This window comes from Ambystoma mexicanum, chromosome 10 (genome assembly GCF_040938575.1).
Source record: "Ambystoma mexicanum isolate Mex_15411 chromosome 10, UKY_AmexF1_1, whole genome shotgun sequence".
NCBI lineage: Eukaryota > Metazoa > Chordata > Amphibia > Caudata > Ambystomatidae > Ambystoma > Ambystoma mexicanum.
This window is the reverse complement of record NC_090932.1, coordinates 609,730,831-609,754,706: the sequence shown is the minus strand read 5'-3', so window position 1 is coordinate 609,754,706 and position 23,876 is coordinate 609,730,831. Positions and strand designations below refer to the sequence as shown.

The 23,876-nt window shown below is 42.3% G+C and overlaps 1 protein-coding gene across 5 annotated transcripts in view; it reads left to right on the top strand.

The window, feature by feature from the left end:
* The window catches only part of DOCK10 (dedicator of cytokinesis 10), a 2,208,289-nt gene that overhangs the window by 997,568 nt on the left and 1,186,845 nt on the right, over positions 1–23,876 (top strand). For all 5 annotated transcript variants that reach the window (XM_069618176.1, XM_069618179.1, XM_069618177.1 and 2 more), the window contains exons 12-14: positions 12,289–12,516; positions 13,785–13,907; positions 15,775–15,857. In XM_069618176.1, the coding sequence (XP_069474277.1) occupies positions 12,289–12,516; positions 13,785–13,907; positions 15,775–15,857 (434 nt within the window). The remainder of the gene's footprint in view (positions 1–12,288; positions 12,517–13,784; positions 13,908–15,774; positions 15,858–23,876) is intronic.

Below are 23,876 nucleotides of genomic sequence, written 5' to 3'. Positions count from 1 at the left end.
AGTCAACATTCATTTAGGGGTATGGAGCAACATATGGCAATTCCCATTTGTCCTTGCCCTTTGTTCTCCTTCAACTTTTTTGGCAGGAACTAGTTATGTATCACAACTTTCATAATTTTACTAGCAGCTGTCAGACTAAATATATTTTCTGTTTCAGCTAATCATGGGGAATTAGATAATCAGGCCACCAAATCCCTACCATATAGCACTGCCATGTGGCACCATTCTGACGTTTCCATAAAAAGCACAACAGTTATGACTATGTAAACTATTAAGCATATCCACCCGCTCATCAACTCTGACATTTGGAACACGTTCAGATCAGCCAGAAACACATCTTAGATAGCCATTACAGTTCCATGAGTCGCACATGGATGAATTTTATGTCCCCAAATTTGATGGGAAATTCCATAAAAAATGGTACATAGATGAAATCCATCCGCCTTATGACGGCTAAGAAAGAGGCATAAATGACAAAAGTCCTTTTAAGTTAAATGTGAATATTCATGTGGGACAAATGGTTCTGCTCCTGCTTCTGGCCATTTGTTTTCAATGGGTCAGCCTGTACCTTTATCAGTCTCCTTTGTTTTGGCAGCTTGCTCTTTAAAGTGGGTTCCCCCATTTTCACACATATTAGTCGTGCTCCAGCCAAGGGTGACTTTTCTTGTAGACCATGCTTTCAGAACCTGTAGGTCTGGATAACACTGAATTACGACCCCTTTAGCAGGGCATTTTTATTGCGGTTGGTCTTTAAATGGGAAATATGACATCCAGACTGGAAGTGGGAGATGTCCATGAGGAGTTTTGCCTACAGCCAGCAAAAGAGTCTGCTTTGGGCTGACATTTTCCATAAAGACAAAGTGGCTCTTCAAATGTCACTGGTGTTTTGTAGGTGAAACATAATATACATTGCTTTTGGTGAACCCGCACAATGTTTTGTTTTCCTGACATTTTTCTGTGAGCAGTGATATTTTTTTCACTTTTTCTTTTTTTAAAACTTTTTATTTGCACACACATGTGCAGGCCTTCTTTGTTTTCAATGTGTAAACAATTTAGAACTTGTGTGCCTACACAAGCCCTTTAAGACGAGGTAAGAATACTTTGAGATAGATGGGGATGCAGAATATACTCAAATATCAATAATCAAACTGACTCAGGAAGTTGGCAAAGTGCGTCTGTTTTAATATCAATTATCTAAAACAGGGGGTATAACGAACATCAATGAACTCGCTCGATCTTCTCACTCAATGCATTTCATAAAAAACATAGCTTATAAAAATTCCTCATCATTAACGTCAATCTACGTTGCAAACTACAAAAACCTACTTGGGGATGTGATAGGATTACAGGGAACCTCTATGTACGTTCCATACTTGTTGGGAAGGTGATTGGGTCTCTATCATCAGATGGGGCAACTCCTCTTGTGCAAGTCACTGCGAAAGTCATGAAATACACAACGTATATTGGTTATACAAACTATAGGGCTCTCTACTACGTGTCCCTCTATTATTGGTTGGCACCCTTGTACTCCTCAGTAATATTCCACCTACGCAAGCAGCACGCAGGTTAACATCCAGCTGCTGGTGGGCTGGTCATAACCATAGCTTCTCACCAGTTACCCTATCGTCAATCATCACTCTTACAGTCTGCCAGTCAATTAGCCCTTTGAACACTGGCTTTGGAAATGTTCTCCGTGCCTGAGAATAAGAGGGAGTATAGCCATACTCTGTCTCTTGGTTTCGATACAGCTGAACTCAGTATCTATTTTCATCCATCTAGGTGACTGCAGATCATGTTTCAGAGTCTTTCTGTATTTTAAATACTATTAATCGATGTACCTCTGATGTCTTCAATGTTCTCACTCCCCATACAAGACAGGAGTTTGTCATTTTCACAAGTTCTGTAACTACTGGGTGAACATTCAGGTTCACTGTGGCCTTGGCTTCCTGTTGCTGGGCCAGCCAACCCTCCCTTCAATTCACCTCTGAATGTTGATTGCTTTTCCAACTGTGACACACTAAACCCTGCCTTTTCTCTGGATCTAACTCTGCTAAAATGTGTTGTGGAATCGACAATAGTCCATACCTTCCTATGCATATACTTTGGCGCATCGCAGAATCTATTCACTACATAGCCAGCCTTTAAGAATACTTTGGGCCTCATAACGAGGTTGGTGGTAGCCTGATACCTTCAAACTCGCATCCGGGTCCGGCACCTGTGAATGGGCAATTACCGGGCTATTCCGGCCCAGCCAGACCCGGAAATTGCCCTTTCGTGGTTGCTGGACCCAGTACATCCCCATTCCCATTTGAGCCCCATAGGGTTCAATGGGAATGGGGGGGTGGTATCACTGGTACTGTTAGTAACGGTACCGGTGCTACCATCATGTTCTCCTTGCGGGTGCTGGTACGGCCACCAGGTCAGACCTGGTGGCTGCAAGGGCACCCGCGAGCAGAACTCCTAGTGTGGCAGGACGGAAGCACCAGGCTTCTCTTTTCCTCAGTTTCACACTTCTTCCAGGATTTCATTCAAATGGGCATCATATTGTCGTGAATGCTAGTATGGCTTCCTCAATGGGAATCGTACTGCCAAGATACTTTTCGGTATCAGTATTTTCACCGGTACTGCACTCTGGCTCCCAACATATAGGCAGCATGGGGGAGGAGCTTTGGTTGGGGTACTTGGCTCCACCTCTACACTCCCCCCTCTGGGCGATTCATCGACCACTCTCTCATCAATCTTCACATCTAGACATCCTCGTCTGAAGAAATGCTTCTTTGGGACCCATATCTTTATAACTTCTTTGAGGCCGCCTGCTGCTTTCACATGTTCATCTTTATTCCAAGACATAAGCATGCATTGTCCACTTGGACTGCAGTAGATACATTAACCCACATACTTCTTGTGGTTCTTTGGGTACATGAACTTTGTTCCCTCAGGTGCATGAATACTGCCCTTCACATAGTCTCTGATTTCTTCATCTGTTAGCTCTTTAGTCATCCATCCTGATTCAACATCAATCATAATCTTCATTCCTACTGCCTTCTTTGCAGTCTTCTTGCATTGTGTGATAAGTATCCTGATCACACAAAATCCAAGCAATGCCATCACTATTAGGGCTCCAAGAAAAGTGAACATATTTGCCATCCATTGTGGAACCCACGAGAAGATTGATCCAAACCAACTGTCATCAGCAATGTCTTCCTCTTCCTCTATCATCTGGACGTGTAACTTTGTCAGCATCGTTATGGCCTCTGCCAAGGTGCCATTCTCATCATCATGAGAAGGTATAAATGTGCAACATGATTCTCCAATTTTGACACAAACCATTCCATCCATAGCTATAATCATGTCCAGGACATATCTGTTCTGAAGAGTCATCAGTCGTATGGCTCTCAGCTCTTCCTTGATAGCATTGAATCCCTTAATACTAGTGTTAAGCATCTGGAACATTTCCCATCTGGTTATTTGTAACCACTTAGTATTTGCATCTGTCTGGATCCTGGCCATGAAGATTATCGTGAATATCGATGAAGTATTGCTGAACAATCTGTGCTCATATGGGATAGAGTCAAAAGCTTCTATTGACTTGGCTGAGAAATAATTCTCTCTTTTCATTCGATTAAGTAGTTCAGCTGATCTCTTCTTCCTCAGTTGAGCATCTGCTCTCGCAAACTCTCCAATATTCAGGTCACTTTTAGGAATTACCAATGCTGGAACATGGATGTTTACAATAGAACATAATCCTCCCCAATCTCTTGGAAGCTTCATGTAAGCTCTGGATCCACAAGCCCAGTAGTGATCCATTATCACTGCTGTTCCAATGCTCATTCCTGGCAAGTCGAAGATTTGACCACAATTCTGATTCTCTCCAAGTTTTCTCATACCATTGTTTCCAAAATACAGTTTTGCATTCTCCAGAGGCACTATATGCAATAGACCGCCTTTGTTTTTGACCCATGTCAGTTGTTTAGCAAGTCTACGCCATAATGGTTTGCATCTGTTTTCCACAATGTCAATGGTTGATTTGTAGCAGCCAATTACTACCCATGCTCTGCAGATAACCACTCCTTCTTCCAATCTGTCTGGAGAGTATACTGATCCCCAAATCTGCATTTGGCCTCTGGTTTTCTATCTTTGAATTTCTTCTGCAGATTTTCCTGGACTCTCAAGTCTTCTGTTCACTTCCCATCTGATTCCAGCCCCTTTCACTCCAGGCTGTTTGCATCTTATCACATGGTTTCTAGTGTGGGCTATTGCTCTTGTCTTCGTGTCTTGAACATAATCATCTTCATCTGGATCTGTCCATTCTGTTGCCCATACTTAGTAAGCCGATCAGCCCAAGAACTGACCTCTTGTTCGCCAGAGTGCAATGTTTGATAGACAGTGTGTGGTCTGTACATCTATTTCAATGGCTATGCATATCTTAGAGTTTCCCATACTATAAGGCAGGAGTGCACATATATAGCATTCCTCCTCAGAGGTTTGTTTGCCCACTTCTTTCAGATGCTGATACCACATAGTGTTACCCAAGTGTGCTGTACTATCTAGGTAGTCATTTAATTCATGATCATCCTCCTTTGCGCTTCTCTTAGGTCTCTTCCTTGCCTCATGAACTTTTATAATCATCTCATGAAGTATGTCAGCATAATTCATTCTTACTGGGAGAATCATGGGACATTTGTCAGTGGAACCAGTGTTGTTACATGTGCTACTGGTGTAGGGACAGTCACATACGGCCTTGGTGGTCTTACAGTCACCATAGCTGTACTTTTCTGCTGCATAGGAAGATATACAGGAACTACTGCTATCTTTGGATCGATATAGTAAACAGTATGTATCGTGAGGGAGAGAATAACAATTAACATGACACTTGTATATATTATGTACCAATATGTCAATTTTATACAGAAATAGCTTCTTGCACATCGTGGTGCTCTCTTGTTGTTTGCTACATTGTTGTTACGATCAATGTTGCCCATATTACCTGCAACTACTTTTAAGGAAGGAAAACCCAATTTGTATTCAGACGATCTCATAAAATGTTCTGGCAACTGTTGAATCTGCTCCACAAGCTCCACAAGCAGCTGGGTGATTGCAGGACCATTGACAGGATTCTGAATGAATACAAAAGTGTTATTTCTGCACCAATCAAGAGAAGGATGAGTTTCAAGCAAATAGTAAAAGATCAAAGCCGGTAGATTGTGAATGTAATCACTCGACAGCACCATCTGTACCTTCAACAAGATGTTCAGGCATGAAGCTAATCTGCTCACAAATTTCACTTATCAGCCAATTTATCATAGGTCGATTCCTGGGATCTTTCAGAAATATACAAGTATTGGTTTGTCGTCCAACAAGATAAGGATGATCTTCAATCAAGAAATAAAAGACCATTCCAAGCAGTTTGTGTGCGTCCTTGTCAGATATGACCATCTGTACTTTCTGTACAATACTCAGGTAACTGGAGAATTTGCTCAGTTATAGCTGTGAGCAGCCTCCTCATCATTGGACCATTTTTATGATCTTGCAAAAACACGTGAATGTCAACAGTTCTCCCAAAAAGCACATGATATGCACAAAGAATGAAGAGGAAAATAGCAAGAATGATCCAATGAATGTTGCCATTTGGCACTACCATAGGGTTATCAAAAGAGAAACTCAGTAAGAAAGGCATCCGGGATCTGCTCCCTCTTGCAGTCGTCAAAGATGAACTCAAGATGTTGCATTTGTCTTCTTCTGGAACTCAATGCTTCACAGTCCAATGTTTAGCAAACTCATGTGGCTCAACAACAATAGCTTTTTCACTCCTCGCTTAGCAGCTACAGAGAGTTTCTCGAAAGAACCACAGTCCAATTGACTCTTTCTATATCTACTGGACAATCTCGCGTCCTTCTTCCTTGTCATTGATCTAGTCTGCATGTGCTGAACTTCTTCTCTGTGTCTTGCTTCTAAATGGGGTGGGGGTCTCTCCAGCATAGATTTTCACCTCTCCCAGGTGCAAGCATGTGAGTCTCCCTAGGACCTTCACTGCCGATGGAGTTATGTCCTCTACTAAGAAAGGACCATTAAATCTGAGTTGGTGCCATTTGCAGGTAAAGTTCCTGATCAAAACTTGATCTCCAGGATACAATTTTGTCAATAATAGTTCTTTAGTTCCAGTTGCTGTATGGTCTTCATCTGTGTTCTGAGACCGACACCCCATTTGCTTGACTTGTTCTGAAATGACAGAGATACTTGTAGTCATACATGTTAAGTAGGCACGTAACTCATATCCTAATAATTCTGCTGTTGTCTGGGCATCACTTCTAGTCTTCGATGGAGGAGTGAATCTGTACCATATAGCACGTCTATGTGCCACTTTTCTGCTGTTTCCACAAAAAGCACAACAGTTATGAATATGTACATTATTAAGCACATCCGTAATTTCATTTTCCACCCACTCACTAACTCTCACATTTGGAACATATTCTGATCAGCCAGAAACACCTCTTAGATGGCCATTACAGTTCCATAAGTCACACCTGACTGAATTGTATATCCCCCCCAAATCGCCTGGAAATTACATAAAAAAATGGTACATATATTATGTTGGCTGAGAAAAAGGCCTAAATGATAATAGTCCTTTTAAATTAATTGTGAATCTTCATGTGGGACAAATGAACCTGCTCCTGCTTCCGGCCATTTGTTTTCAATGGGTCAGCCTGTACCTTTATCAGTCTCCTTTGTGTTGGAAGCTTGCTCTTTGAAGTGGGTGCCCCCATTTTCACACACACTAGTCCTGCTCCAGCCAAGAGCGACTTTTCTAAAAGTCCATGCTTTCAGAGCCATCAGGTCTGGAGAACACTGAAATTCGATGCCTTCAGCAGGAAATGTATTATTGCAGTCGGTCATTAGATGGGAGATATGACATCCAGGCTGGAAGTGGCAGATGTCCTTGTGGAGCGTTGCCCACAGCCAGCAAAAGGGTCTGCCTAGGGCTGACATTTACCATGAAGACAAAGCGGCTCTTCAAATGTCACTGCAGTGTTGTAGGTGAAACATAATAAACATTGCTTTTGGTCAACCCGCACATGTTTTGTTTTCCTGACATTTTTCTGTGAGCAGTGATTTTTTTAACTTTCACTATTTTGTTTTATAAGCATTTTTATTTGCACACACATGTGCAGGCCCTTGGTTTTCAATAGGTAAAAATCCTGTTTTCCATGTGAAAGGGATTTTTGATGTCTCCTTCTTTTGTAAATTAAAATGCTACTTGTCCATTGGCAATGACAGTTAGGCCTCTTTACACATGGTTCCTTAATTTAGCTTGAAACACAAAAACAAAGGCCAGGCTTATTTGTTTCAGTGTTTAAAATGCCTGCCATTCATGTGAAAGGGACTTCTGTTTGGGGCCTTTAAATGCACCCCACAGACAAGGTATGCCTGTGCCATGCAATCCTAAGTTAAAAACATGCCATGCATTGCTAAGTTAGAACATTGCCATGCAATCGTAGAGAAATGTTGCAACCATGTCCGTTCCTGCATTGCTCGCATACGTACTGCTTCATGGAAGGAGGAGTAGAACGAGGAGGAAGGCCAGAATCTACCATACACGCACAACGATATTGGGCATGCCTGATGAGGAAGTAAATTGCACATACCACTTCCCTCCCATGTCATCCTTGAATTGGTCGGGAAGTGGGAGAATGACCTGTGGCCCCAACCATGTGCTCACAGCCAATACCACCCTTGTTGAAAGCCTTAACTGCCCTTCACTTCCTGGGGACCAGCACATTCAAACAGACCACAGCCATTGTTGGGGGTATTTCACAGCCTACTTTACACAATCACGCTTCCTCAAACAGGTCCTAAGCTGCATTATAGCATGTATGCACGGCCACATAGCCATGCCATGCAAATTGCAGGCAAGGCAAGAGTGGCTCAAGAATTCTATGCAGTTGCCCAGTTCCCACGGGTACTTGGGGCAATTGATTGCACACATGTTGCACTACAGCCCCCATGAGCCACAGAACATATATATCGGAACTGAAAAAATGGGCATTCGCTGAATGTGCATGCCATATGTGATGCTAAGGGACACATCACGCATGTGAACACAAACTACCATGGATGCACCCACGATAGCTACATGTTATGCCATTCCCTCATCCACCAGGCACTGACATCAGGAACGTTCAGCAACAAGTGGCTCATTGGTGAGTATCAGCCAAGACACACTGATTGGGGGGGTCAAATCCAATACAAACCACTATAGAATCACATAAATAGCATACCAATATTTGATGATCAACATTTACAGACGACAGTGCTTCCCCACTATCACCATTCTTGATGACTCCTATCCGAAATCTTACCACACCAGTGGAGGCCTGCTACAATGCAGCCCACATTTTCACCAGAGGCATAGTTGAGCACACATTTGGAGTGTTGAAATCATGATTCAGCTGCCTGGACCATTCAGGTGGAGTACTGTTGTATGCACCAGCTGTGTCATGTAAAATCATATTGGCATGTTGCATCTTGCATCATATAGCCACATGTTGCGGCATTCCAATAGAGGTGCATGGGGGGTTGTGGCTGCAGCCACAGGCAGTACCTATACCATTAGCAGGCCAAAGGGTGAGGGGCCAGCAGAAACGCAATCAGTTTGTCCACACATGCGTCACATGAATAACACCCAGTGTCACACCATACCCACATCCCTGATGGCCTTCAATGATGAAACATGGCAAGTACAGTAGGGCCATAAACAACAACCTGAGAATGGCAGTCCAGGTTGGACATGTGGTGTGTGCCTCACTCTCAAAAACACACATATCCTCCAGTTGAGTCCTTAGTATTACATATTGCATTCCCCAAGTCACTTACCAAGCATACGGGTACAGATAACAGGGTCACTGGGCTACACAGATCAACCAATAAAGTAACATGGACATGACCCATTAAACAATGTCAAACAAAGAGCATGGCACACTATCCAATATTGAGCCACATCCATTACCTGTTATTGATGCATGAACCCCAAACACGTACATTGTAATTGACTGTCTCCCTGATAATAAGCACATACCATTTAAATGCCACTGAAAGCGGTTCACCTCCCCTGGTGCAGGGGACACAGGGTTGGACAGTGTGAGAAGTGCCAGGGCAGTGGGAGAACTGGCGGCTACAGGCCGCAGCTGCCCAAGATTGGCTGGGGGCAGCATGAAGGCCACTCCAGCACAACAATGCATGCACAGCAGGTGGTCTGGTGGTGGTGGCCTAGCTCCAAATTATACTGGGTGGCCTGGAGGTTTATTGGCAGGGTCACTCTAGTCTGCTGCCCAAGGACCAGAGCTCTGGGCTCAGCAACATGGTATTTTCCCTCCAGTGAGGGCTGTGGCACCTGAGGACCAGAGCTGGGTTTAGGGGTGCACTGCCTAACTGCATCGTAGGATGGTGCCCACACGGCTGGGTTCTTGTGGAGTGCAGACCCGGGACATCACTGGTTGCCTTGTGGAGTCCTGTCCAGGACCCATGTCCCACCATGACTGCCTTCACCACACCTGTGCATCCAACTGCTGGGCTTTGTTGGGATTCACATTCCACTCTGGCCCTTTGGTACCATTTGGTGGATGCCCGGTGCTCATGGCTAACAACCCAGTGTGTCCCGGTCTGCCTCACAGAGCCCTGCCAGCTCTTCCGCTGGGACCCCTGCCAGAACCCAGGTCCCACATGGCCCACAGTTTCCGGCCTCACTTTAACCTCGCTCTGGGTTCAGGGCCATTGGGTGACACCTGCACTGTGGGCACCCAGGCCACCTCAGAGGTGGTTGGCTTGCTGTCTTCACGGTGCACATGTACATGTGCAGGGGGTTCGTCCAACAGCTGCGCCATGCAGGCGCTACCTTAGGTGGACACTTTCCACCATTATGCCTCCACAGAGTGGGGGCCAAAGATGACAGGCCAGATGCAAATGTTATGTGGCATCCATATGTCCTATGTTTCAATTTCAGGGGGATGCGAGGGTGCAGAGTGAAGAGGTTTTGGGGTGCTCCTTGTGGGTGCTTGTACTTTGTGGTAGATGTGTGGGCGCAGTGTTATGTGTGTGAGGTGGACATTGGTACCTGTACAGGGAGCAGGAACAGTGGGCATAGGTGCAATTTGCATTTGGGTGGTGCAGATTGATGGCTGTACAGGGAGTAGGAATAGTGGGCATGGGTGCAATTTGCATTTGGGGGTTGCAGATTGGAGGCTGTACAGGGAGTAGAAATAGTGGGCATAAGGGCAATTTGCATTTGTTGGGCGCAGATTTGTAACACTACTGGGACTGTGAAAGGTTGGAATAAGTGCAAGTGATGGTGTTTACTTGCGAGTAATCATCCTGCAGTATTGGATTATGTTTGCTACATCTATTGACACTGTTCACATTACGTGCGAAACGGTCTGTTTCAGTAGGTCCTTAGTTTGCACTGGGGGTGTGTTGTGGGCTTGTCTGGTACAAACCTGTTTTCTTTGCACTGTATTCCCCTGCTTGCAATTATTTCTGTAAATCGCCTACTTGCGCGTTGCATTTGCGCCACACAATCTTAGCACGCACACACACACTTTCGCATGAATTTAGCGCTTTTTTCTGTAAAGCAGGCCCAAATTGTCTCCTATCAGGGCAAAGGGTTGGCTTGCTGTCTTCCTGGTGTACATGTACAGGCGCAGGGGTTCGTCCAACAGCTGCACCATGCAGGCGCTACTTTAGGTGGACACTTTCCATCCACCATTATGCTCCCACAGAGTGGGTGCCCAAGGTAACAGGCCAGAGGCAAATGTATGTGTCAGCCATATGTCCTATGTTTCAATTTGAAGGGGATGCCTGGGTGCGGAGTCAAGAGGCTTTGGGTTGATCCTTGTGAGTGCTTGTACTTTGTAGGAGATGTGTGGGTTGTACATTGGTGCCTGTACAGGGAGCAGGAATAGTGGGCATAGGTGCAATTTGCATTCTGTTGGTGCAGATTGATGGCTGTACAGGAACAGTGGTCATAGGTGCAATTTGCATTTGGGGGGTGCAGATTGGTGGCTGTACAGGGAGTGGAACAGTGGGCATAGGTGCAATTTGCATTTAGGGGTTGCTAATTGGTGGCTATACAGGGAGTATAAATAGTGCCATAAGTGCAATTTGCATTTGGCGGGAGTGGATTTGTAACACTACTGGGACTGTGAATGGTTGGAATAAGTGCAAGTGATGGTGTTTACTTGCGAGCAATCATCCTGCAGTATTGGATTATTTTTGCAGCATCTATTGACACGGTTCACATTGTGTGCAAAACAGTCTATTTCAGTAGGTCCTTAGTTTGCACTGGGGTCGTGTCCTGGGCTTGTCTGGTACAAAACTGTTTTCTTTACACTGTAGGTTCCTGCTTGCAATTATTTCTGTAAATCGCCTACTCGCGCGTTGCATTTGCGCCACACAATCTTAGCGCCCACACACACATTTGTGCAAATTTAGCACTTTTTTCTGTAAACAGGCCCAAAGGGTCTCTTATCAGGGCAAAGGGCAATTGCCTATATGCTGATATCACATATGTAACATGGGCATTATCAGTCAAGTTTGGGTTTTCCTGTTGTCAAAGAATGTAAAACCCTTTTGAATTGTGATATGTTTCAAAATGAGGATGCACTTGGTCAGACCTTTTTCAAACAATTAAAAGTTCTATTTGTCATTAAAATCATATTCTTCAACAGGTGAGCTTGCAACCTTCAACGATAATTGTCAACTGACAACTAATGTTGCTGTACAGTGAAAGCCACTTGTTCAAGTGTCAACGCTGTGTCCTGTTAATTTTCTTCCAAAATGGTGCATTTGACCTTACGATATAGCCTTCTGAAAGGTTTGAATTGACTGTTAGTCATCCCGATTCACTAAATGGTTAATCCAGTTGCGTTTTTATGTTGCATTTTGTATCTCGACAAAAATAACTAATTCTCGAGTTTGTCATGGAATAAACTGGCCAAGAACAACTATCATGTATCACATTATTGACCTCCTAACGTGCATTGGTTAAAAGACTTTAATGTAGAAGAATGGAAATTGTGCAAAAACACAAAACTAAACAAGCATGCCTTAAACATGTGTACCAGAAAAGCCATGAAATTGTAATTTTGAATAGAAAAAAATACAAATGGCACGCCATTAGGATAGCAGACTGAGGCAGGTAGCAAAATAGCCACAGCATTGCAAAAGTTGAGAAATTCTGAATAACAGAAATGTTCGATATTTTTTAAAATGTGTCTTTCTAAATTTGTTCACACCTAGATTGAGCCGTTCTTTGTTAGTGTGGCTCTCTTCGACGTTAAGGAGAGCCGGAAAGTATCTGCAGATTTCCATGTTGATATGAATCACGACCTGGTGAGGCAGATGAGTTCTGGATCTTCAGCATTACAAGAAAATGGAACTTTACCTTCCGGCCTTCACATTCCAAAACAGGTGGAAGAACCACATGTGAAGGGATTTCCAGAAAAATGGCTGGAGTACCCGAAACAGGTACAGTATTTGCCAGTAAAAATATATGAGAACCGTAAAATGAAAATATATTCTCAGCTTGTGAGATTAATAAAGAATATGGTTTTCCCGTGTCATAGACTTACAATGCCATCTTCTCTGGGTATAGGCTATGTATGTGTGAGACTCCAGCAGCCTCAGCGGCTTCCCTGGCCATGTTGGGATCATGAGTAAGTGTGAAACTCAGCTGGCTCTCTCAGCCTTCCCATGGTTTAGGGTAGATGGGGACTCCAGCAGTCTGAATGTGTTTACTAGTTCTTTCAATGTGTAGATTAAGTATGAAACTACAGCAGACTCAATAGTTCCTTCACACTCTCTTTTTTAGTGGTTTGACTCAGCAATCTCCGTGCAAATCTGAAGTTCCTTATCAAGCTCCCAAGAAAGTTCAGCAACTAAATATACTTTCGAGTTGTTTCCCAAACTCGAATTTAACGTTTGGATCTATGTGAGGGGAGGAAGGATAGCTCAGGGGCAACGCGTTTGTCTTGTAAGCAAGACAACACAGCGCAACACTGGTTTGATTCCTGTTTCTGCGCATAGAAACCACTCATTGGTACTAAGTGTGTTATAAGAGAATAATCATAATTATATTCTCTGTCTTTATAAAGTCACGGATACTCCCCTCCTTATCTTTGCTCATTTGGCTAATCCTAGCCTGGCTCTTTGGATGGATTTCAAAATCTCCCTCTCCCTCAATAATGGGTCTTTGCTTGTGTTGCCCCCTATCCCTGATGTGAGGTAAGTCTATGGATTTTCTTGTAGTTGCCATTGTGACTATGCATTTCTAAAATCACACAGGCGGAGGGCACAGTGTACTTAAGTGTTTGTTATAATGGTGTGTGTGTGGGGGGGGCGGTGATACAAACAAATGCTACCTAATAATTTGGTTATATTTTAAAGACCCATGTTTTTTTGTTAATGCCTTGTTTCACTCGGGGCTAGCAGACTCAGAATGAGGCCCTCATATCTTTTGTCTCATCAACAGTTCTGGATTTGCCTTTTGTAGATTCAGACACAGTATTAGTATGTCTTACCTTAAGCTTTTTCAGTACAATTTGCAAATGCTTCAAAGGGTCGTAAAACACCTGTTTTTATACCAGAACATGAATGGCATTCCAAGCAAGACAACATGGGAAAGCATTTGAAAAACATGACTGTGAAGTAATTGCAAATGCAGAAAATAATCCCAAGTTTATGTTTAATCAACCTTGTTATTTCTTTGTGAATTAAATATTTCCCTTTTTTTCCAGGCCATATTTTCAATAAGTAACCCTCACACAGAGATTGTTCTTGTGGCAAGGATCGAAAAGGTCCTAATGGGAAACATTGCTGCTAGTGCTGAGCCATACATCAAGAACCCGGACTCCAGCAAGGTACTGTGGGGCAGAGGTAGATGGCCCTTCTGCATGTAGTCTCTATTTATGTATGTATGTGATTTCTTTTAAAATATTTTAGCTAATGGAGATTTGACCGAATCTATTTCACCGAAAAACGAAATTAACTTTTTTGCATTTTCAACTTTTTTGTTTTATATAATGCGGGGGGAGACCCCCGGCATCCCCCCTCACCCCTCCCTACCCTAACTTATATACTTACCCCACACCCTACCTATTATGCACTATACATATACCACTTTACCTACCATTTTCGGTGAAATAATTCAGTGACATCTTATTAGGTACAATTGTATTTGGTGAAATGTAGTGATAAGCAATTCATCAGTGATTACTTAACAGACACATCATGCATTTTCCTATAGAAAGGTCAGGTGCAACATTCCCGTTTTGGCATCTCAAAAAGGGTTGTTAAATGCCACTCCTTAAGGAGGAGCATAGCGGTTCTGAACCCCAGTATATGAATTTAGACAAATATAGGTCTAACCTCATTTATTGAACACACATGATGCACGATTTAACTATTTTGAATGAGTTCCAATCCTATACTTTGCAGCTACTTTATTATTTACAAATTAAAAATGTATTGAACATATTTATTTGTATTTGAAAGTGTACGTCTCGGCACAAAATGTATCCCACATAAGCTGCCACTTAGCACAGTGTTTTGTGGCTCAAACACTCCTCTGCCACTTTTGATAATTTGGCAAACGGACTTCTCAAATTCCTATTAGCAACAATATTCCAGCAGGATCTAACTACCTTTGTTTGGCCAGGTTACACCACACTTTCTGACTGTTGCACAGGCTTTCCCTTATAGATTTCTATTACACGTATACCTCAGCCAGGCATTCTCATCAACCAAAGGTGAACTGTGTATTCATACATCTATGTCTACACTGCAGCACTTATTGGGACTTTTTTCTACCTCTGACGCGAGCATATATCAGGATAGTAATATTTTATCTGCAATATAGACAGAAAAGCATGTTCAAGAAGTTGCAACTGCCCAAAAAAATAAAATAATCTACTAGAATGTGAAATTAAGCAAACTGACTAGGTGTCTCAGTCTCATAGAAATTTTAATTTTCAAAACGTTTTCAAAATAAGTTTGTGAGACAGATTTCACCTTAAAGCACTATTTCATTTTACCTAGTTTACGGAGCGAGTAGCTGCTTTGTCCTAAGAGAGCCTCAGGATTATGTAGGAGTTCCCTGTAATGTGACAGGAGGAACCTGTTACATTTACACATAAGTGGTCCCCGCCCCCACATTTGGGTCATCTGCACTGCAATTTTGTATGCCACTTTTTGCCCTTCACATTCGTACTCCGCAGTGCAAAGTGAGTAAATGCTGCCTGGCATGCTGGTATATCAGACAGTATTTACTTTGAATTGTGAGCACTGCTTGCCATACGAGCAAGGCAAGCAACAGTCACAAATACAAATAATCTCTTTGCTCGCATATTGGAGAGCGTTTAATTTTCATTTGTGAACACTGCTTACCATATGCATGGTAAGCAGTGTTCACAATGGAAAATAAACACTGTTTGACATGCAAGCATATCGGACAGCGTTTATTTGTAATTGTCAATGCCTCCTGCCATGCAATCATTCCATATGCTATCTTTTAGGCAGGGCCACACATATACAACACTTTTCGCAATTGCACCTTTCTCATAATATCCTGTTCCCCCGCAATTATTCTTTTTCCATTGAAACAATTACATTAGCTATAGCTGTATGTTGTATGTGTCGTAGCAGATATTGCTGTGTGTGTTTTCTTTTGTTGGACTCAAAATCCTTGTTCCATAGTTAATAACAATGTTTTCTTTTCCTCTTATCTAGTCGGCACAAAAACTATTAAAATTGAACAAGCAATTCTGCTGCAAATTGGGGAAATACCGCATGCCATTTGCTTGGTCCGTGAGGTATGTATTCACATGAGGCCAGTGATTTATGCTGTGTTGTTTCTGTCATCAATTTACTGCAAGAAACACACTATAGAAACATTTCTTAATCATTCTATGAACAGTATCATCTAAATGTTGGGTTGATCAAGGACAATAATTGATTTCCAACCCAATTGCACGTCAGCAATTTCAGCTATTCCCTTTTTCATGTTCTTCCCCACTGCTTCGTCACTGCTCCGTGTGTTCAGTTTACATAATATGTACTCCATATAATGTGTATGCTACTGGAGGCAATACCATTGTCTTTATAATGTTACTCGACTGAACAAAATTGACTAAAGTTTTGAGGGTCTTAAACAAGAGGATTTAGTTGCATATCATCCATAATGGATGGTATAATCGCATCTTCTGTCTTACATGCAGAGTAGTAAATGCTTACCTGAACAGCAATTAGATCAGTTGACTGTGGCAAGAGTATATGGATCATGGTAGGGTGTGTCGAGGAAATGCCATCCATGCCTCCGTAAGGATATCACAAAACACAGTAGAAGATGATGGGGTTAGTTAAACGGCTCTGAGATTCATCCCCATATTAATGCTTACGTATGTTTCTTAAATAAGAGAATCTCAGACGCCAGTGTGGTGTAAATCCTTAACGTCGATGACAGTTCAAGACCTTGCACCCAAACATTTTACAAAGACTCATAAACATGCAACACAACACTTAATATTAGAAAAAGTACTTCAAATGTATTAGGTCAAAAAGACAATATAAAGCTAAAAAATCATTAAACAGTAGCTTAAAAAGTAAATTTAAAAATGATAAATGTGTGATAAGTTCATTAGGACATCAGTTCTTGATCTAACATACATATCTAATTCTTAAACAATTCTAAAGCCCATTTTTGTTAAGAAAACCAGACAATTAGTTTCAAATTTATAAAAACAGTTTAAGTTCTGCGGTCAGGTATAGCATGACGATTACCTCGTCTCAAGAATAAATCGCCAACATTACAATTATGCTGATTCTTTGAATCCTAATGGAAAAACCATTAGGTTCTAATACTGCAAAAATGCAACAATTCAAAACACTGTTGATAGTACAGAGTTCATATGCCCAACATGTTTAGTTCTGACATCATCATTACAATATTACTGAAAACTTCTTCATGGGCGACGTGACATAGCAGAAGAAAAAGATGGAAACTCTCTTTCGCGTTTTAGAAGGTTCCACAGCTTGACTGTCTACTCGACTTCTAAGGATAACAACACACCAAAACAGCTGTTAGTAGCACTGTCAATACTAATAGCCTACTTAATGAAGTTTTGCTCTTCATACGAAATGGCTTACCATCAGAGTGTAGTTAAATCACTCATTCTTCGGTTCAGTAGAAGTGTCTTTTTAATAGACTTCCATCTGTTAAAACAAATTGTACACTTTATCAAACACTCTAGAATTCTCTGCTTCTCTTTAAACATTATTTACGCTGCTGTGTAGTATTAGGTTCATGTTCAGTCAAAGGCCCCTATTCTAGCCCTATGATTCACACTTGGCTGTCAAGTATTGGCTTAATTGACCTCGTCAGTTGTGTTTATTCGTTTTGCATAATTGCGTGGCTTTAAAAACTCTGATGATACTTCTATGTCATTACATCATGACAACACTGGTCATTGCCCCAAGAACTACAAAAGTTTCAGTTGGTGAATATTTCAAACACTTATTAACAGTCTAACCACTACGGATAACTTAAGATAACTCTGTAAGGATATGCCAAAGGAAACACTGAGGCTTTTTTTAGTTCTTGTTCATCATAAACTATAGCACAGTTAGAAAATAAGGGTTGAAACCTATCCTTAATAATTGTGAGAGATTCTAAAGACCTTGCATGAAGTTGAACATACTGTTATGCAGACCTATGATACAACTGTGTATTAACAAACCCCAGTTTCTTGTGAAGTCAAGGAACCAATGCATACTGTGCTCTAATGGACCCCATTGAATGGGAATTGTTTGTATTGTTAGCTTTTATGTACTACATTGTATGTTGTAGTAATGGTTTGATGACATATTCATTGATCTCAAAATGGCAGTAAATGGTAGCATTACTTATGATCATTCGCATTCCCTATGGCTCTGCCCTCCTCAACTTACTCCCTTATTGATGTTTCTCTGCTTCACTGTAACACAAATGCAATTAAGGGGTACACATTACCTTTAGGGTCCTCTCAGTGTGAGGGCCTCAACCTACTAGGGTCTTATTAGTGAGTGTTCCACAAAATTATTACTAAATGAAAAAGGAGTACCCTGATAAATATCCTGAGTTTGAGTCCACATTTTGGATGGAATAGCTACTTTCAAACCTTAACAATAAGGACGCATGGAGAGGGCAAGAAGTGAACTGGGAGAATGGGGCAATGAAGAACCAATGTAAAATAGCTCCTGCAAATGAAACACCTTTCCTACGTAATGGGAGACTTAATGTGCATATAAGAATGACTATAGACAAAATGCAGTCTTTACTAACACCAGGGATCCCGGACAGAACTCCCTTTTGGTATAATCAATTAGCAGAATACAATGCAAGGTAAATCCAAATAATATAAATGTGAGTTGGTAACCACATATCCCAATCCTGTTTGCAATATGATTTTTGGTCAAGGAATAAATAGTCAGAGAAGTTCACTATGGATATGTTCCACTCCTAGTTATTCTCATCTGTTGTGCTTATCACTGCTGGCCCCGCCTGCGGCGGGGCTCTGCCTCAAAAAAGATGGTTGTACTGACCTAGGACCTCAAAGGTTACCTCTTCTTGAATGTTCTGTACTGTAATTAGGTCTGAGACCTGAAGGGCCTGCATTCTACTCTGTCGGAGAATCTCCGTTCTCTTCATGGCCTGAGCTATATGAAGTGCCTTTAAAATGTACTTGTTGGTTGTACCTTACATTCTCAATGTTACTCCTGGCCTGAGTGTTTATTGTATAGGTCTCCTTGTGGTAGGGGATGACTCTCGCATGTTTGAATTTCTGGAAATCTTTCTTCAATCTTTTTATGCGATCCTGGATGGTGAATTCCTTAAAGTCATCAATCTCCTTAATTATCTCATCAAATTGTGTTTTAAAGCTCCCTAGTGGTACCATCTTCTTTTTTATCTTATTCATTTTGCTTTAATATGGCCATCATCTCTTTTGTGACTTCACAAGCTCTTTCTGTTATTAGCACAAGTCAATCACATCCACATTTATTGACCACATGACTCCAACTGGTACGAAATTTCATGTTATCCAAGAGCTGAGGCTCATTTTGATCTATTCGCCCTTGTGGGACAGTATTATGCCTGAGATATTCCATCATAATCGTGCCAGGTAGTTCAGTTCTTATTAATCTTTTCGGTTGGACCATTTAATCCCATTCAGTTACGCTTGTAACTGACATAGAGAGACCTGTTTCAGTCAAGGCTGCCACAAACCCCAATAATTGAGACATGTAATCATCTGAAAATGAAAAACCATAGCCATGTTTATTGTATCTTATAATCTAAAATTATAATGTCTCAAGAGAACCTAATAGAGGACACAAGGGTAAGTCATGGCAATGTAATTACCACCACATGTTTCCCACACTTCCAATCCTTCCCATGCCTAAGTCTAGGGGACTTCATCAAATATCCTTCCTCTTCTTTGTAACACTCCTCTTTGATAGAGGGAGTATTGTTTCTAGCTCTTGTACAAATATCAACTGCAGTAGACTCATGGTGACCCAGGGAAAGTGGAATTATCATTGGCATCCATTCACCTTTCGGGAAGAGAAACCCCAGGTAAATGCCATCCTGGATTGTGAGTTTACTTGGTTCCTGAGAGATGATCAAAGAGAATTTGCCTAGCATTTATGCACGCATGATGTGTGCAGGCTGGCACACATGCTTCGGATTCCTATGAAATCTGCTGGCTTTCTACACTAGCTAAAAGCAGGCAGATTCCATTATGAGCACATTTTGACAGGCATACATTGCAGGTTGCATTTACTCATGTTGTACTACGAAGTGCAAAACAAAGACATGCAGGTGATTTCACCTGCAGTTTCAGCTTTATTTTGCACTTCATAGTGCAAATGATTAAACGTGTTTGTAGAGGGCCTGTTTGTGCATAAGTGCAAACATAACTGGTACCCTTTGAGCAATTTGCCCATTTTTTAGAGGCCAAGAAAAACTCTGGCAAGCAAGCAAATCTGTTTCTTCTCCTTACAAAGTTTTAATTGCAGGGGAATTGCAATATTGTAACTCACGCATCACTAATATGCATGGAGAAGCACGTTCTGTTGGTTTATATTCCCATGCAGAGTATGTGTACATTTCCTTTCCCTTTACTTTAAGGTTCAGAACAACAATGCATCAGCCTGAGTCCCATGAAACCCAGGGTCTCAAGTACTTGCTTCTTTGATCCCCTTAGCAAGGTTGATGAGGGTTCAATTGTACCTCCACATGCTCCTCTGCCATTCAGATTTTGTAAGAGAGAAAAGGTTACTTTTCTTACAAGTAGTTTGTGGTTGGAGAGATCTTCGGGATCCCTCCAGACTAATGGGTTTTGTCCTGAACTTTGTTTGGTTCTGGGGTCTTGGGGTACTGAAAGGGATACTAAGGGGGGTCGTTAAGATAGCCTGTAACTGAACAACCCTATCATAAAATGCCTCATCTCATCATGCATGCCTATACAATCAACTCCATATAGCACATCTTATCGATCATACCCCATAACATCTTGCACTATATCCTCAATCACAGCTCTACCTGCTCATCAGATCATACCACATCACATTCCACCACACCCCATCATATCACTCAACATCACATCACACCTCGCCCACCATATCACATCAAACCAGATGGTATAATGCCCTGTTACATCACACCACTTTGTATCACAATACATTACAACACAGCACTCTATCATACCACAACCTGTCCCATTATATATTACCTCAACGAGTCACCATCCATCACATCATACTATACCACATCATATCATACCATGCCCCATTGTTTCATAGAATGCCATATCGCTCCACAGCATTCCCCATCACATCAAGTTGCACCATCACAGTACATTATTCACCATAAAATCACATCACACTCCGCCACATAATATTATTCACCATTACACTGTGCCCCTTTACATTATACCATGCTCTATTATATTACACTAAGCCTTGTCAAGTTATTCCCAGTCATATCATGTCCCAACACATTACGTCACTCTTGTCATATGCCAACCTATCACATTACATCACACTCTGTCACATCTCCTGACATAACCAAACATTGAAGACACATCACATAAATGGACACATCACATCACATCACACCTCACCGAATTGCATCATGCCTGTTCATATAACAGCGCCCAATTCCCTTTTTACACCATATTAAACACCGGGTTCATAATATATTCCTTTGCATACCTACTCATTTCACTGACCTCACACAACTTCCCACGTGCACAGTTCTGGCATGATCCCAACATGAAGCCCATCCAACCTGCTTGCTTATCGCCCTAGACCAACCTACAGCACATCCACCTCTAGCCCACTGTAATTATTATAAGCAGGATCAATGCCAGATAAACATGATAGGTTAAATAACGGTTTATTAAGAGAAGTTACAACATTGGGGAAACAGAAATAAATGTTTTGCCACAAAGTCCCAAATTCCAGGGGTACTTCTATTAAATAATTAGTACTGGGGTCCACAAACCCAAAATCAGGTTGGTTTCTCCTTGCAGATTTGAAAAAACAATCTCTGAACTTCAAAGTCCTCAATCAAGGGATACTTTCCCAGTCTTCACTTTTCAGTCACTTAGAATTTTGGGGTTTGAGTGTCAGAGTATTTCTTTCATGGCCCTTTGTCTACAGATTCAGGTCTTCTGCTTCTCGTCCTGGAGTCCTCTGTGACCTGCCTACATCTCAGAGCACTCTGTGTGCTTGCATGTTAGGCCTGAAAACAGCAAAGGACAGGTTTGTTTGTTGCTGATTTAAGCCCCAGATATTTTGTGAAGAGGTTTGCTAACTAAGCTTCTCAACAGACTGGTTCTGGTTATTTTCATAGGGCCCTGGTTCTAGTCCCCAACTACCCGTTCTTCACTGACTCCCTTAAAGGTTTCAATGGTTATGTGCCCAAAGATAACTTTGCTTTAAATCCTGCTCTTTCACTTTATCCTACTTTCACCACTTTGATGCCTACCCATGAGCCCCTACTGCCATCCCTCCTCCAATGGCACAACTTAGTTCTCTGGTGTGTCTGCTCCCTGTTCACCACCCTATGGAGCTCTTGTCTAACCTACTCTCTGCCAGTCCAAATTTCCTCCTCCTCAACTCACGCTTTTACCTTCTCCTTCTAGCTACTTCCTGAAGTCCCCATCCCCTTTTCCTCACCCCACACAATCTCCACTACAAAAACCTCCTACATCTAACTCCTCTGAGCTTCTCCCTTAATGTCACCTCCAACTTCCTCTTGATGACACTTGCCCTCCACTCCCATGATGTCCCCTCCAATCTCTTCCTGATTACAGTCCTCCCCTTCTCCCTTGCTATACCTCCAAACTCTTCTTGATTTCACTCCACCCCTTTACCTTGATGCCACCCTCAACCTCCTCTTGATTACTTTCCTCCTCCTCTTCTCCCTTAATGTCACCTGCCAACCTCTTCTATGTGTCTTCCTCCACAAAGTCTCCCTCTTGCCTCCTCACTCATAATGGGCCTCATTACAAATTTGGCGGTATTGTGGTGGTAAATCCTCCAGAAAACTGCCAAATGGAATTACCATTACTGCCACTTGGTCTCGCCAATTTACTGCCAGAATACAAGTGGTGGTGGGTGCTGTTATTCCCCATTTATTAGAGTCCATAGGACTCCATGGGTATTTAGGTGGAATTACCACTGGTGGTAATTCTGACGATTTTGCCAATTTTCAGCAGTTAAGTGGCAGATTTGCCTCCCCTTCACTGCCTAACTTGTACAGCCATCCGTTATGTTGATGTTTTACGGTGCCACCGTACTCCTAATGAGCGCTTACCACCTCCTCCTCCTCACTGTGTTCGACCTCCTGCCTTTGCTTGTCCCTTCTGGACTCTTCTTTTACTTTCTCAGGCTAGGAAGTGTGTCGGCTAAGCAGTGATTTGTTCACAGCTTTCCTGTCACTTGCATGCCTCCACACGCTTTGCATAGAGAGGCTGTACAAGCCTTAATCAAGTCCAGCCCCCATCTTGAAACTAAACGATGGTAATGCGGTGGGTGAGGATGAAAATGCAGAGCTCTCCACTCCATGCTCAAAACAGGTGCTACTCAGCCACCCAAGCAAATCACATAAATAAAGGGGTGTGTGTGTGTGTGTGTTAGTGTGTGTGTGTGTGTGTGTACATGTACATGAATTCTATTTGAATATAGAGTGCAGTGCTTTATTACTGTTTCAAATGCTTCCAGTGCAATTCCATCTCTATGGACTAGACTTGGTGAACCCTTCTTCTCTGATGGCCCTAGTGTCACCTTGTCAGTAGTGCTGAAGATCATGCAAGAACACCATTCAGGCAAGAGGAGGGTACAATACCTACTGAATGCAGAGACTTAAAGGAGTGGGTACGCAACAGAGTTACCTATGCTTTAGACGTAATGGTTTATCTTAGAAGGTCAGCGCAATGTGAAAAGCCCCTCCCACAGGGCTGAGTGTGGTGGGCCTGAGGAACCCCCTCACTGCTCCAAGGCCCAATATCGCATGTGGTGGCCCAGGCCGCTCTTGCCTCCAAATCCTGAGCCCAGGTGGCAGCAAGCTACCTTTGTCACACCACCTACCACCTTAAAACCAATTCCCGCTCACGCCCTCACCATCCTCAACACAATGTTCAAGCCCATTTTACTAATGTCAATAACCCCCTTTTCTCCCACCTCCTTTAACAGTACTCCTACTCCTGTCACCACACAAACCACAGTGTAATGATCAAGTTCATGTATACTCCCACAACTACGGTAGCCAGTTACAATTTCGAATGCAC